At 43.3% G+C, this 16,394-nt stretch overlaps 1 protein-coding gene across 3 annotated transcripts; it reads right to left on the bottom strand.

The window, feature by feature from the left end:
* Positions 1-2,415: 2,415 nt before the first annotated feature.
* Positions 2,416-12,237, bottom strand: LOC147105584 (microsomal glutathione S-transferase 1-like). 3 transcript variants are annotated; one of them, XM_086010082.1, is made up of 4 exons: positions 12,175-12,237; positions 11,404-11,543; positions 7,406-7,506; positions 2,416-5,408 (listed from the first exon to the last, which is right to left on the bottom strand). In XM_086010082.1, the coding sequence occupies exons 1-4, from the start codon at positions 12,215-12,217 to the stop codon at positions 5,162-5,164; spliced, it is 531 nt and encodes a 176-aa protein (XP_085866208.1). In that variant the 5' UTR covers positions 12,218-12,237; the 3' UTR covers positions 2,416-5,161. The 3 variants fall into 3 exon arrangements, with proteins under 3 accessions (XP_085866208.1, XP_085866207.1, XP_085866209.1); XM_086010081.1 differs by lacking the exon at positions 12,175-12,237 and adding an exon at positions 11,735-11,913; XM_086010083.1 differs by lacking the exons at positions 2,416-5,408; positions 12,175-12,237 and adding an exon at positions 11,735-11,930 and having other exon boundaries at positions 7,402-7,506.
* Positions 12,238-16,394: the final 4,157 nt, after the last annotated feature.

Below are 16,394 nucleotides of genomic sequence, written 5' to 3' on the forward strand. Positions count from 1 at the left end.
GATCATGAAATGGGGATGTTATAACTGCCCACTCACAGGCCTCCTGGACCCAATTTAAGTCAACTCTATGTTGACTACTCGAGACTGTTGGGGTGTGCATTAACCATCAGGGACAACTGCAGGCCAACGATTATATCCAACTTTTGGAAACCCATAAAACCAATTTTTGTCGCTTGTTCCAATTTATCAAGCTTATCGCCACCAATTATAGCAGAAATTCAGCAATGCAACTACTCCAGGACACACTGCATACAGGTGGCACAAGACCCTCCCTGGACAGCTTGGAAGTATAATTCCAACAAATTTTTAAAAAAAGCACCAGGCAGCATACTGAACTTGATGGACATTGAGAGGTTAGAGTCCTTTTTAGTGTTTTCAGGGAGTGGAAACTGCTTTCCAGACTTGGGAGTTAAAAAAATGACTAGACTGGCAATGGAAGTATGGCCCCCAACGTGCCTGTAAGCACACACAGATTGGGCTCTTACCTGGTGGGCAGAATGCAATTCAGAGCCGCAATACAAAGGTCTTGCCAGCTGCACTTTGTGCTCTACAGTTAGCCACCTTAGACCTCAGCCTTAGAGTTTGTCAAGAGACAGCAAGTGACACGCTGAAGAGAACCCATTCAAAAAATATTAAGAATGCAATCAGAAAATAATAGGGAGATTCATGCCTTCAGTAACGTTCCCACTGGTACATTACACAACTGAGTGGTAGTGGCAAGGACTGCATCTTGGAATATCATGGGCATGCAGCCCATGATTTTACAACCATTACTTTTAGTGGACAGGGCCTTGCATCTAGAATCACCCCTTATAAACAATTCCCCTCCTAATCACTATCTTGGTGTAATCCAGCATTTGGGCCTGCCACGTTGTTTATGTATTATGCCCTAATACCTACACACATGATAAGCTGGGAAGATAACCACAGTACAAAAGGGTAGTGATAGAAAGGTGAGCGATAAGATTGCTGATATCCAGAATCCTGTCAATGTCCATCACCCTTTGTAAACTGTAACTTAGCATTAAATAGGGCTTACAATCCTGGATGGCTAGTGATCTCACAATTTTGGGATGCAATCACAAACCCCAGATAAGTATCAGCACTCCTATTTACCATTACTTTAATACCAACAGGATTTATATGGCACAATGAGCCCAATTCCAAAAGTCACGTTTGCATCTCGCAAGGCTCTGTACCCAGCTACGGAGCCCAAGTTTCTGACCCATAATGTCTGGATAAGTTTCCAGCGAATTATCTTGTGTCTCACCACCTCCTCACAATGTTCTTTGTTTCATTGCCAGACCGAACTATCACAATTCCTTACAAAATATAGAGGCAGTACAATCCAACACGTATTTCAACCAGCTGCTCCAATAACTCCTCTCTGCTTCTCAAGCCTATGGTGCACCTAATGCTGCCCCAGCTCCTGCTGACACTCAGCCGACATCAGGCTTTCAAACTCCAGCTCTTATTCACTCACTGGCAGTCAACTCCAAGGATGCCTTTATATGGTCACTATTCATTCCATCCCACAATAACTCTGATCTCTCACTTAGTTTCTGTTTTTCTCACAGACTGTATTCCGTGGTCATGACTCCTCTTCTCACCCACCTGTGTCTGTGTTTCTCTCGCTCTGCCTCTATCTGGCTCAGGCGGTTTTACTGGTTATTTTGCGAGCATCATTATTATTCCACAGTCCAACAATGAGGAGGCTACTGAAGCAATGTATTAATGACATCTCTTCGGTTTATAATTATACACTCTATATACTGTTCTCCTAGTTCAGCACATTGAACTGCCCAGGTTTACCCCACGAATGCACGATTTTTAAAAGCTTGAACCAAATTCTCCATCTTCCTTTTTCCAAGAATCAATTTGCTTCCTCAACCAGTCTTCATTGAGTACCGTTCTTAATGCTTTTCACTGAATCCTAACACTTTAATGCCGGTTATAAATAAAACTAAGTAACAGTCCCCAGGTGATTTTACCAATGCTTCACTGAACGAGTGTTCCTGGAACCTATCTTCGATTTCTATATCCTAACATTTTCTGTTTAAGTCACCACTACCACAAAGCGTTTATTGGGCATTTGATGGGCACTGTTACAGAACGCCTCCAGCATAATCACTGCCAACAACCATACCTTAGCAGTAGTGACATGAACAGATTCAAATTAAGTGAAAGAATACATTCAATAAACACTAGGATAAAATTTAGTTGCTTCAGCACATCACAACTCAATCAGACTAGGCTTTCAGCTTTTTAATAGTTCACTGTCACTTTCCTTCACAATAAACAACCACCCACCCCCAAAAAGGTAGTTAGTTACCTTTGACATTTTTCCACTGGTACCTAAATTAATTCAGCTAAAAGATAGGTCCCGCTTTATTCAAAACACAACGACAAAACAGATTTATTTCAAGCTTTTATTAATACAAAAAGTGTGATACATTTTGAAAAGTGTGATTGTAAGAAAAATTGTTAGTACAGAAACCACATTCCCCTTTAAAACATGCAAATATTTACTAACATTAATAGAACTCATTTCCAACTCAATACTACACAAGTTATGACTTCAAACACAATTGTTCAATTACAACTGAATTTGAACAAATATCATTTGTTTTTATTCCCTGCTGTTCCTGCTTTTTTTTTTTTTGGGGGGGGGGGGGGGGGGGAGAAAAGAGGGGGGAGAAACAGTGCCATTGATGCGGTCTCCCTCACTCAAGTGGCCATTAGTCACACAAGTTGAGGCAGGCTATTGAACTGTGGTGGCATCACAGCCAATCCTGTCCTCACCCAACATCCATACACAAGCACTTCTAACAGACGTTGCAGAGTGGGGACCTGCACCAGGAATCCTGGTCCATCTTTCTTTACCTATGGCCGGGGCAGGGGGGCCTGAGGCCAGCTGTGTCTACCATCAGCCTTGGCTAAAAATCGGTTACCTCAGCAGAGGCTAGGAATTCAATGCTGGGATCATCTGGATGGCTTAACTACTGAATGCGTAAACCCACTGAGCCTTGTGGTGGTTACAGAACACTTCTACTGAACAGGTTCGCTCTCTCCATTCATCACCAAGTCTGCCGTGCTCTCAGTATTTCTGATGCATATTCAAAGAACATGCGACAACAGCTTCACAAACAGGATTTTACTGTGGAAACCCTCATGCTTACTACACTGTTAAACATTTTGACCAGCTGTTTCCTTATAATCAATCACTCATAATAAATTTGACTGTTTAGTGTAGTGTACACATGATTTGTTCATTGGCGATGTATAAATGTTCAAGAGATGCAATGGGTTTCACTCCAGCACACGGCATACACAGATCAGCAGAGCAACAGGGTTGAGAGGATAACAGTATTAAGACAACGTCACACAGCATTTTTCTTACAGTTTAAAACTCTGCATAGCCATAGACTGTGGAGCACAATGGTTGGGATCATTCTTGTTTTGTCACATTGCATAGTCAGCCCTATTTAATCTGAAATCCACATTCTTCAGACATCAGATAAGAACAGTGCACTTTGCACCCACTAAACCAAAAAAGCTCATACCTCTACACTCCCGACTTAATGCTATGCTAATCGCTTGCCTCCAGGATAATATGACAACACTTCAATTGTCAAAGTAAGATCGAAACATCGAATGCTGTTTCTGATGCTGCTGCTTTTATCCCCACTCTGGAGACCAGCCATGTATCTACCATTGCCACTCTCCATCCACCAGGTCCTGTTCCTGTTTTTTTTTACACTCCCTCTCTATCAGCACCTGCCCAACCAGCACCACACCCCACTCCATCCTTAGCCCACCCCAGCTGCAATCTCTTAGTCCCAGTCAGTGCTTCTGGCCGCCTCCCCTCTAAAGTACTAGGCAGTAACACCCGAGGGCCATAGGCCAGGGCAGTAACACCACCACTAAAACTGCATCAGCTGCCAGTTACACATTCGCATTGTAAAATCCTTTTAAAGAACAGGAGAGCAATACACGATGCACAACAAAAAAGTTCTTCAAAGGGATACTTCAAATAGAAGCAAGTTAAATTTGCACTAGATTCTTGCAATTCAGTCTGATTTTCTGGGTCTCTTGTACAGTATTAGGTCAGCCATCTTGAGTTTCTTATTCTTAATCCAACAAATGTTGTCTCAATGGTTTGGTCCCGATTGAGACGGGTAGTTCAGTATTCAGATTGATGGTAGATAGCACATGTGCCCCAGTTCACTATTCTTATGGTCACTTTCTGCCAATAGAGGTTATTGTTCAGGAATACAAATTCCCAGCCATGCTCAAATGACAGAACACTCGATGGCACTAGAATTTACAAGGTACTGTATTTTCAACTATTGCACTCCAATGAGTGCCTTTACATTTGCCACATCTAGATTAGTTTGTGGGAAAACAGAATCTGTGCCCTCCACATTTATATTGTTAAACCGACTGTCCTGATCCCAAAAGCAGAGTCATAGGTGTGTGAAAGTGCGGCTTTCGCAATATAATCACAAGACGAACTTGCTCAGTCATTACCTTCCTGCAAACCAAACTACTGAGTCAGACACGTTAGAGGGTCAAGCTCCCAAAAAGCAAGTTCTGAATCTTCAGTGAATAGAAGTCAAGCCTAGCCCTCAAGAGTGTGAATATTCTCCCTCTCGTGGTAAATTTGAACTATATGTGGACGTGATGTTGGCCGAATTTCAGGCACTGCATTTAAATTTAATTTGGATTCCATAAGCTTGCCCTCCGTAAGCCAGTTCCTGACATGGTGTTAAATCAGTTTCCAGTAGCCCCACAGGTAAAACTGCATCTATGCGTCCACCATGGGCTGTGGCAGGACTGATGCAACAGCATGAACCCTGGGAACTGGCTAACAAATACCAAGCTCCCAAGAATTACAATATAAAAGCAGCTTCCCAAACAGGTTATTCCACTTTAACAAAAGACCAAACAATTGCCACCAGCTAGGTTACACACACACACAAAATTAAAGTTTTTTTTTTGGGGGGGGGGGGGGGGGGGGGTTTGTCTGCCCTTAGCCCTCCCATCTCCCATTTTCAACAATTATACATGATTACTGAGGTTACACTTCAAGAAATGCAACAGTGGAATGAAAAAAAAGGGCTCGGTTATAGAATGCTGTGTGAACAATTGTCGCTTTCATTCAAAAGTGCATTCCTGTCTTCAGCACTCTGTAAGCCATTGAAATGGTCACTCCCATACCAACCATCCAGCTCAAGCCTCGTGATGGCTGGGGCAGAGGAACCAGATAAGCAATGCTGTGGAAGATCCGGGAACCAGCAAAGATTCGGAAGTGCAGTAAAGCTGTACTCAGGTCAGGGCGAAGGAGGGTGTACAAGAGGCCAATGCCGACGAATGGAACAATGTTCTCCAGGTCATTCTGATGACATCTGCAGGGAGTAGAAGCAAGCAGCAAACACTAAGATTTGATTTGAACAAACAGAAGTTAACAATCCCATCCTTACATTGATGAAATATGGAATGAATGTACTAAAAATGTACTGTTAATACTGAAAAATTGAACTAATGTACTCAAAAGGTAGAATTAACACCGGAATGTACTGGCTGGGGGGGGGGGGGGGGGGGGGGGGGTGTCGACAAATTTTCACAATTGGACATTATCAGCTGCAGAAAGAATGAACTGTGTGATAAGGTAACTGGTACGAGAACGTTATTGGTTTCCTCAACTGGTATTTAGACAGATACATGTCCATTAGTTTGGCTTTATAGGGACTTATTTTTTAACTTTGTACAATCAGTGCTTGCAAACACCTGGGAAATTAAGAGTTTAAAAGAGAGAGACTTGGAGCAGTTCCTGCAAGTACACCCCCAGGAGCAGTCGGGCAAAATAGAATTGCACCAACAGTCCAGATCCCTGGTTTTGATCTTCCAGGCCACCTGTTGGTAAAGCCCAATTGCTTCAGCGGCAGAATGATCAGATGTGCTGCAAATGACTAGAAGCGGGGCCTTTAACTTCATCCTTTGCTGCTGTGGCCAATTAGAAGGTATAGGCCACATTCTTGCAGGCTGAACCTATCGGCAGGAGCTATTTGGCTCCCCAATAGACTTGCACAATGTCCTTCAAGTTCCTGAATGTGTTAAGACACTGAGTAACTCAATTGGCTTGACAGTCTATGTAAATGCAAACAGTTTAAAAAAAATCCTGTTGGAGACACAAAAGTCCAAAAATAGAGGCATGAACCTTTTAAAACTGAAAAGCTGCAATAAAAACAGAACACACACAGCAGGGCTCTCAGAGCCCGAAAATAGAGAAGACAGCGCCAGATTATAGGTGTAGATATTTCAGCAGATCTGGAAACTGGAGACAAGCAAGACGCTTAATGGGACAGAACAGAACAAAGTGGGGAAAAGCTCATGCAACACTCAGTGTATAATGCAAGTCAGAAGAGCATCCCTCAGTTTTAGATTCCATTTAGGCAATAGCAGAATGAAAACTTGTCTTAATAGAATTACTACAGGAATGAAGGGTACAGCACTCACTGAAAGTGATTGCCACCATCTTGAAGATCCCTGAACATTTACAGACCACTGAAATATCAAATATTGCTTCTACCATGGAGCCGACATCCATATTTACCTCTGCAATTCCATACCAAGGCCAAAAATTGTAACAGCTAGTTAAATTTTCCAGCCTCTGAGGAAAGCATGGCCTCGCCTCCCACTTCACTTCCATACAGCTGCTGCAAGTGTGGCACTACCATCGAAAGCACAAGAACAAAAGCGTCCCAAGGTGCTTCACAGGAGCGTCAACAAACAAAAATTGAAAGCAAGCCAAAGGCGTTGACAGTAAGACAGGTGACCAAAAGCAGCTTCATAGGAGTGATTGGGGGAAGAGAGTAGATCGAATCACAACATGCCACATTTATACTAAAGCCCAGGACTTGCAGTGGAAGCCAACATATCACCAAGGTCAACTCACAGCATAACAGGATTTACATTCAACTCATTATTATTCATTTCCAGAGTTTGTCACTCAAGAGTCTGCCACCAGCTAAAATAACATGCCAGAGATGGAACCAGCACATGCCAACCAGAACTTCACCCACACATAAAACACGAGATGCCTACTCAAGATGCAGAAAATGTCAACCCTTCAACCTTGTACTGTAACTCAATGTAAGCTACGCATTTCATTATAGTTTACCAAATATTTTTAGATGAATAATGTTATCAAAGCACCTAATGCTCACTGAATACATACTAAGTAGGTACTGGTGATGCCAGGTGCTCAACGACTATTAGTTTGCTATAAAATTGATATTCGCAAAATGAGATTAATTGTGGGCATGAAAAACAGGAAAGCAGAATTATAGAAGAATGTTTACATTGAAGTCACCTTTTTTCCCAACCCCATAACAAGCCTCACCTTCTCACACGCTCCACATCTGGATCAGTCCTCAAATATTTTTTCCTGGTTTCTTCATCCTTGCCACCATGTGCCCGAGCATCTTCAGGATTGACAAACACCTGTTTGCAAATTGTTTATAAAACGTTATATGCCAATAGACTGGGCCACATTGGTATAAAAAGTAGACTGGTCTCCACAGTATAAACCATTTCTTGCAACATGTGTAAATCTAAAATGGTGTTAAACTTCTGTTGTCTCCTGGAAGATATCCAGTTTTCAGCTCATGTAACAGGATAGCACATGGATCTATTTCTGAATCCACAATTAACAGTCTAAACCATCACCATAAAAATCCTATTATGCACAAACATACAACTCTTGTTTAATGCATATAAAAAAAAATCACAAGCATCTTATTAGCTCAAATATCATTCATAAAGTAAATCACAACTGGAAAAAAAAAAAAGTTTCCTGCTAAGCTTAATAACCCAACACTCCAGCCCCAAACGGAGGAGTTGAGAATTTAAGAGCAGCTGCAATCGAGATACAAACTTTCCCAAGGACCTGCAATTAGTCTCTAGCTGACCTTGTGCATGTGCGCAGAGTTACTCCCCCCCCCACCCCCCAAAACAAGGAGGGGATAGCAATGGCTTTAAAAAGGGACATGCCAGGTCAAATACAGCTCTACCTTAGCAAGGCAATCACTTCACCCCTATTGGAAGGGGATTATAGAGATGTAAACATCCGCCTTCTACAATACTGTGTTCATCATAAAACAGCACATGATCCGACTTACTGTGAGTCAACAATACAGGAAGTTCACTAATGGGACACATTGATGCACAAAATTAAGGGCAGGTGGAAGTTTTAGTTCAGGCACTCGATATAAAGACAAAGCAAAGCATTGTTGAGGCTTCAGTTGCTGTTATGAAATCAAACAGCAATGGCAATCTTTTAGTTATATCGAGCAACCAAATAGTTCATGTTTGTGTGTGCATCTATAGTGACTCAATTAAAACCTCAATTGCTCACCACACACAAATGCTCCAATATGTTCTAGTTGGGTCAAAATAGCAGTGAACTCAGTTCTTTATTCCCACTAAGAGGATTTTAGTCAATTCACATGGTTGACCGAGTAGTAACTGTGTCCTTTTCTCATACAGTAATTTTATTTTAATCATGGCTTATACAAAACACAAATCTGAGCAAAAATAAAAGTGATTTTTTCCCAGTCAGGGTCAGTGTTCCCTATAATTCTTTTGGGGCCCCACAGCCCCGTTAATGAGCTGCATGGCCCATTCAAAATAGCACACATGCTCAGTTTGACTATTTAAAAGCCAGCTGCGAGGGGCCCTGGAGTAAAGGGAATATTGCTCAGGGGTACATTGAATTTCAGTGACAGTTATTGGCAATCAAGTCTTCTTCATTGACACACAATATTTCCAATTCTGAGTATACACACCAGGTGTTATCCTTTAATATTTTATGGAAAATGAATTTGTAGAAACTGTACAATTATCAAAGTCAAGTAGGTGATTCTGTAATACTGCACCTTCCAAACCACATGCCCTTCACCTTTTCCCTGATAGTCACACCTGTGCAGTCATTTATTTTACAAGTATATATTCCAGTCAATGCCCTATAATTACATCACTGAGATACACATCTGCAAGACAATTAAAAATTCACTAGACTTCCAAATTGTGGAGCCAATTTCTCCAGTTCTTGGCTTCCTATTCCTGTTCCTTGGCCTCCACTCTACATGACAATTAACAAGCTTCAGGGTACACCAAGTGATGAGTTAAGATAATTGAGAAAATGTCATGATTCAGAGGTTGGGTGCCAAAACATGGCAGCATCTGAGGGAGAGGGGGGGCATCACTTGTGCCCAGGCACAATCATGGACTGGGGTGGGAAGGGGAAAAAGATTGCAGAGAGGAAAGGAAATAAATAGAAATGGGGTGTTATCCTATTTAAATTTATTTGGCCCCTCTTCTCCTCCAATATCACCCCCCCAAAATGATCACACTTCTGTTTGGTGGGTTTAAATATATACAAAGCCATGAAATATAAATGCACACACATGCATCAACATCTAAAAACAGACAAGTTAACATTTTGGTTCACACAAAGTAGCTATAAACTAGAGAATCAACCCATGTCTAATGTATATGGCACAACTGAGTCCAAAGACACTGTTTAATTTTATATACATTAATGTATTGCGATGGCTAATGATTTACTCTGATTAAATAAACCGAATTGCATTTTTCTCAGATGGATTTTTTACTGCTGTTTTGGGGAACAGATTCCCTGATTTGACAATTTTTCTATGAAAAATGTAAATCAGTGACACTATCGGCAGATTTACATATGTACTCAACTTCTAGATTTTGCCTTTTCAAAATCAAAATAGGAATATGATCGAGGTGGGTGGTGTGTAGCACCACTGGGGGGGGGGGGGGGGGGGGGGGTGGGGCAGGAGGTAGGAGAAGTGGGGTCCCGGGCAGAATAATTACCCTACTTGGTAAAACTGGAGCTTGGAAGTACTGTTTGGGGAGTGTTGAAATTGTTGAGGACTGTAGGTGTTACTGAGTTCAGGAATACACAGCTTCTGGGGTTAGGGAATGCTGGGGGTTAGGGTCATTAGGTTTACCAAACTTGGCAAATAAGGCCTGGGGGGGGGGGGGGGGGGGGGGGCTGCAAGAAGAAAAGGATCATAGCAAAATACTGCAGATGTTGGAAATCCGAAATAACAGAAAATGCTGGAAAAACTCAGCAGGTCAGGCAACATCCGTGGAGAGAAATTTGAGTTGACGGGGGGAGGGAGGGAGACAGACAGACATAAATAAATTCCTGGGGTTGGATGAAATTATGCATTGGAGTGGGTTCAGGAATGTGGGAAAACTAAGAGGAATGCTAATTATCAGAGAGGGAGTTAATGAGTTGAATTACAACAGGACTTTTGAAAAGCTGGAGAGAAGTGAAAACTGCCACCTGGGAGCACCGAGGAATGGAGAGGCGGCTAGATCTGTAGATGTGGAGCAGGGGGAGGGGAGGTTTCAGGGTGTAGGAGCAATAAGCAAATGTGTTTTTGCATCTCCGAGCAGGGAAGGAAAAGAACCTCCCAATCTGGATGTAAGGGGCTTAATCCCAGGACCCACAAGGATTGGGAAAGACCATAGCGGAATATTGAGAAAAGGAAGAATTTGGGAGGAAGTCCAGATTGGGGTAGCATTGAGGAAGGAGTTCAGGAGATCATGGCCCAAACTCCCCATGTCCCTCTTGGAGCTTCAGTCTTCCCAACAACCTCCCCACTATCCTAAATTCAGCTATGTTGAAAACAATTTTCTGGCTGATGATCGAGATTCTAGCAGCGAAGCACTTCTCAGTTATGTTGGCGGGTGAGGAGGCGAGGAAATTTAGAGGCTGGCAGCACCAGGGAACAACACCCAGAGGGTGGAAGGGAACATGAGCGAGAGACTTGGCAGAGGGCTGAAGGCAGGTCCGGCCAGCAGCACCACCACCACCACCCTAAGCACTTCAAAGCAGCCAAGAACATAGCAGGAGCAGGGTAGTGGGAGTGCACAGCAGCAGCTCGGATGAGACACCCAAGGTTCACAGAGATCAGGTGGGCGGTTCCAACAGCTGAAGCAGGATATGCAACTCAGGGCTGGGAGTCAGTCACATGGCAAGAATGAGATAATGCGTTACAAAGAAGAAACAGGGTTGGAATGATGAAATATAACCCTGCCGGCTCCACTCTTTGCCTGCGCTGCTCCAACAATGCACGTACTGAAAGTGCAGTTATCCACACACACCCCCTCTATTCAACTTGCAGCCCAAATCCCTGTCATTGCCACGGGGTCGAAGAAGTTTCACTCAGTATTGTGAAACACATGCCGGCCTGCACCATTCAGGAAATAGCTAAAAAGGACCAACAAAAAAAAACCAGGAGGATTGAAGTTAGCTGCCGTTTGAAGTCAGTCACTTCAACTCCAGCTGTTGGAACCTACCTTCCGAGTCATCCTGAAATAGCCCGTCAGGGGTCCCAGCAACATCATCTTCAGCAGCACGATCGTGGTGTAGGTGGAATAGGCGAGGAAAACCTCGCTGTTAATCAACTCGGACATTTCCAAACCACGGGTGAACAAGGCTAGAGGGGGGGGGAAAAAAACACAATTTTGAAAAAATATATATATATATAACTAAATAAAAATCAAGCTTCACTCAGGCACCGGAAACAAGGTCGAAGCGCGGAAGCAACTGGTGAAGTTTGCACCCAACAATTACAAAAGAAAATGCCGCTTCTAGTTGTATATTTAGAAAATATATATGTTACAAGACCTGCCGTCTGCTCCACCGATGCACTCACTGGTTGCAGCTCTGGGGAGGGGCGGGTCAGGGCCACACCGCCTGGCCCGACGGGATACTGAAAGAGGGCGTCTCCCAGCTGCAGCCACCCACTGCACACAAGACAATCTCCCTCAGACCTCACCGTCTGTGACCTCTTGCATTGTTCCACAGAAGCTCGTAAACTCGAGGAACAGCACCTCATCTTCCGAATAGGCACTTTACAGCCTTCCGGACTCAATATCAAGTTCAACAATTTCAGATCATAGCCTCGGCCCCTATTATATTTTTATATTTTTTTATCCACACTTTTGGTTTGTGCCTTTTCCTTTTTTCCCCACATGGCAGCTGTCTCTCACTCTGCCAGCACATTTCACACTTCATCTAGAGCCATTGTTTGTTTCTTTACCGGTCCTATTACTATCTCGTCTCACCTTGAATATCTCTTAATGTCTCTTCTGTCATCCCCTCCCCCATTTCCCAGCCCCCAAACTGCCTTTTAATCTATTTCATTTCCTGCCTTTTTTCTCAGTTCTGTAGAAGGGGGTGTCGCAATATTAATTAAGGAATCAATTACTGCTGTAAGGAGGGATGATATATTAACAGGTTCCTCTAATGAGGCCCTATGGGTAGAACTTAAAAAGAAAAAAAGGGGGCAAGCACTTTGCTGGGAGTGTACTCTCGGCCCCCAAACAGTCAGGGGGGGAGAGAGAGAGAGGAAATCTCAGAGAAATGTGCAAATAATAGGGTAATAATAGTGGGGGATTTCAACTTCCCCAATATTAACTGGGATAGTCAGAGTGTGAAAGGCTTAGAGGGTGCAGAATTCTTAAAGTGCATCCAGGAGAGCTTTTTGAGCCAGCATGTAGAAAGTCCTACAAGAGAGGGGGCGGTACTGGACCTAATTCTAGGGAATGTGGCCGGGCAAGTGGTAGAAGTGTTAGTAGGAGAGCATTTTGGTGACAGTGACCATAATTCGGTGAGATTTAAGGTAGTCATGAAAAAGGACAGAGATGGACCGGAAATAAAGGTTCTAAATTGGGGGAAGGCCGATTTTAATATGATAAGGCAGGATCTGGCCAAAGTGGACTGGGATCAGCTACTTGTAGGAAAATCCACATCGGAGCAATGGGAGTCTTTCAGAAAGGAAATTGAGAGAGTACAATGGCAACGTGTTCCTGTAAAGGTCAAGGGTGGGACCAACAAGCCCAGGGAACCTTGGATGTCAAGGGATATATGAGAATGGATTAGGAAAAAAAGGGGGGCTTTTGGCAAATACAAAGGACTAAAGACAGAGGAAGCCCTAGAAGAGTATAAAAAGTGCAGGGGGATACTTAAAAAAGAAATTAGGAGAGCGAGGAGGGGCCATGAAATAACACTGGCGAACAAAATAAAGGAAAATCCTAAGGTGTTTTATAAGTATATTAAGGTCAAGAGGATAACTAGGGAAAGAGTAGGGCCCATTAGGGATCAAAGTGGCAATCTGTGTGTGGAGCCAGAAGATGTAGGTGGGGTTTTAAATGAATTTTTTGCATCTGTGTTCACTATGGAGAAGGACGATGTAGACATAGAAATCGGGCAGGGGGACTGTGATATACTTGAACATATTAGCATCAAGAGGGAGGAGGTACGAGCGGTTTTAGCAGGCTTAAAAGTGGATAAATCCCCAGGCCTGGACGAGATGTATCCCAGGCTGCTGTGTGAGGCAAAGGAGGAGATTGCAGGGGCTCTGACACAAATTTTCAAAACCTCTCTGGCCACAGGGGATGTGCCAGAGGACTGGAGAACAGCTAACGTAGTACCATTATTCAAGAAGGGTAGTAGGGATAAACCAGGGAATTACAGGCCAGTGAGCCTAACATCAGTGGTAGGGAAATTATTGGAAAAAATTCTGAGGGACAGAATTAGTCTCCACTTGGAGAGGCAAGGATTAATCAGGGATAGTCAGCATAGCTTTGTCAGGGGAAGATCATGTCTGACCAATTTGATTGAATTTTTCGAGGGGGTGACTAGGTGTGTGGATGAGGGTAGTGCAGTGGATGTGGTATACATGGATTTCAGTAAGGCTTTCGATAAAGTCCCGCACAGGAGACTGGTCAAGAAGGTAAGAGCCCATGGGATCCAGGGTGCCTTGACACATTGGATCCAAAACTGGCTTAGTGGCAGAAGGCAGAGGGTGATGGTCGAAGGTTGTTTTTGTGACTGGAAGCCTGTGTCCAGTGGGGTACCGCAGGGATCGGTGCTGGGTCCCTTGCTGTTTGTGGTCTACATTAATGATTTGGATGTGAATGTAAAAGGAATGGCCAGTAAGTTCGCAGATGACACAAAAATTGGTGGGGTGGTAAATAGCGAGGAGGGTAGCCTCAGTCTGCAGGACGATATAGATGGGTTGGTCAGATGAGCAGAACAGTGGCTAATGGAATTTAACCCTGAAAAGTGAGGTGATGCATTTTGGAGGGACTAACAAGGCAAGGGAATACACGATGAATGGTAAGACCCTAGGAAAGACAGAGGATCAGAGGGACCTTGGTGTGCATGTACATAGATCCCTGAAGGCAGCAGAACAGGTGGATAAGGTGGCTAAAAAGGCATATGGGATACTTGCCTTCATTAGCCGAGGCATAGAATATAAGAGCAAGGAGGTTATGATGGAGCTGTACAAAACGCTGGTTAGGCCACAGCTGGAATACTGTGTGCAGTTCTGGTCGCCACACTATAGGAAGGATGTGATTGCTTTGGAGAGGGTGCAGAGGAGATTCACCAGGATGTTACCTGGGCTGGAGCGCTTCAGCTATGAAGAAAGACTGGACAGGCTGGGGTTGTTTTCCTTGGAGCAGAGAAGGCTGAGGGGGGACCTGATTGAGGTGTACAAAATTATGAGGGGCATAGATAGGGTAGATAGAAAGGAACTTTTTCCCTTAGTAGAGGGGTCAATAACAAGGGTGCATAGATTCAAGGTAAGGGGCAGGAGGTTTAGAGGGGATTTGAGGAAGAACTTTTTCACCCAGAGGGTGGTTGGATTCTGGAACTCACTGCCTGAAAGGGTGGTAGAGGCAGGAACCCTCACAACATTCAAGAAGCATTTGGATGAGCACTTGAAATGCCATAGCATACAAGGCTACGGACCAAATGCTGGAAAATGGGATTAGATTAGACAGGGCTTGATGGCCGGCGCGGACGCGATGGGCCGAAGGGCCTCTTTCTGTGCTGTATAACTGTATGACTCTCTGACCTCCTTGTAGGTCTGCTCCTGGGCCTGGCCAAGCTGACCATTAGCAGGTCCAGGCAGAATGCGAGCGATGGGGGTTTTCACTCCAGTTGCCTGCCTCTCTTCCCGATTGTCCCTGGAGAGGGAGCACGCGGTGTCCGTCGGTATGCTTGAGGCTTTCTGCGACCGGAGGGACTGGAGTGCATTGTAGATCAAAGGAACAATATTATAATTTGAAAACTTTTTCAATTAGAATTTAGAATTCATTGTTTGTGCCCCTTTAAAAAGGGAGCAATTATAATTTGACTGTTTAACCCTCCGAGATATCTGTGCTCCTCCAATTCTGGCCTCTTGCGCATCCCCAATTTTATTCGCTCCGCCATTGGCGGCCGTGCCTTCAGCTGCTGAGGCCCTAAGCTCTGGAATTCTCTCCCTAAACCTCTCTTTCCTCCTTTAAGACACTCCTTAAAACCTACCTCTTCTGCCCTAATACCTTCTTATGTGGCTCGGTGTCAAATTTTGTTTAAGAATGCTCCTGTGAAGTGCCTTGTAATGCTTTACTATGTTAAAGGCACAAAATAAATGCAAGTTGTTGTTGTTATGTGCTTCCATTAAAGGATTAATCATCCTAATTGATTAACTAAAAGAGTTGTAAAAGATCCCTACTGAATTGCAGCTGTTGTATTTTGATACATTTCAGGGAAAAGCATACAAATCTGTGTGTTTAAATGTATTTGCAGTTTAACGTGCTTTTTTTTTGACATGTCACTGCGGTTGGCAGCTCTGGTTGGTGAATGTTTATCTTGCAGCTTGCCAAGAACAATAAGGACAATGTTCTCTTATAAAAGTTTATACACTGGGGCGTTTTCAGACGGGACCACTTTCAAAATTACCTATTGTGAAAACTTGGTTTCGATGTTGCCTCCATGTCTTGAGAAATTTGCAACATCCGAGATGCTCTATCAGTTCTGGCACAAACATGTGACATGAACCTTTGCACATAAAGTTACTTTTTAATTTAAATGAGATAGCAATTTTACAGACATACATGATCTTGTCAGTGTGCATTTTTCTGTACCTCATGCAATGAATTAATGTTTGCACCCACCAATACAAAGAAATAAAACTAATTATGCAGCCCATTTTTTAAAAATTAAAAAGCCCTTCTGACACAGCACATCTCCATTGAGGCACATACCGTGGTAGGGTATCATAGTGGCTATATTACTGGACTGGAGATCCAGAGAATGGGTTCAAATCCCCCCACAGTAGTTTGAGAATTTGAATTCAGTTTTAAAAATGTGGAATAATAAACTGATATCAGTAACCATGAAGCTGCTGGATTGTTTAAAAAAACCACTCGTTCCTTAATGATCTTTAATTAATTAAATACCCTCCGTAAACTTCAGCTCATCCAAAACTCTGCTACCCATAATCTAACTCGCA

Source organism: Somniosus microcephalus, chromosome 17, assembly GCF_052327205.1.
Source record: "Somniosus microcephalus isolate GS21.2 chromosome 17, FLI_Smic_1.0, whole genome shotgun sequence".
In the NCBI taxonomy this organism is placed as follows: Eukaryota; Metazoa; Chordata; class Chondrichthyes; order Squaliformes; family Somniosidae; genus Somniosus; species Somniosus microcephalus.

Coding starts and splice junctions, on each gene's coding strand:
- LOC147105584 (XM_086010082.1), bottom strand. CDS start 12,217: ATGGGGGAGGGGATGACAGAAGAGACATTAAGAGATATTCAAG. Junction 11,544..12,174: donor GACATTAAGAGATATTCAAG/GTGAGACGAGAT, acceptor CCCCCCCTCTAG/CCTTGTTCACCCGTGGTTTG. Junction 5,409..7,405: donor GATGTGGAGCGTGTGAGAAG/GTGAGGCTTGTT, acceptor TACTCCCTGCAG/ATGTCATCAGAATGACCTGG.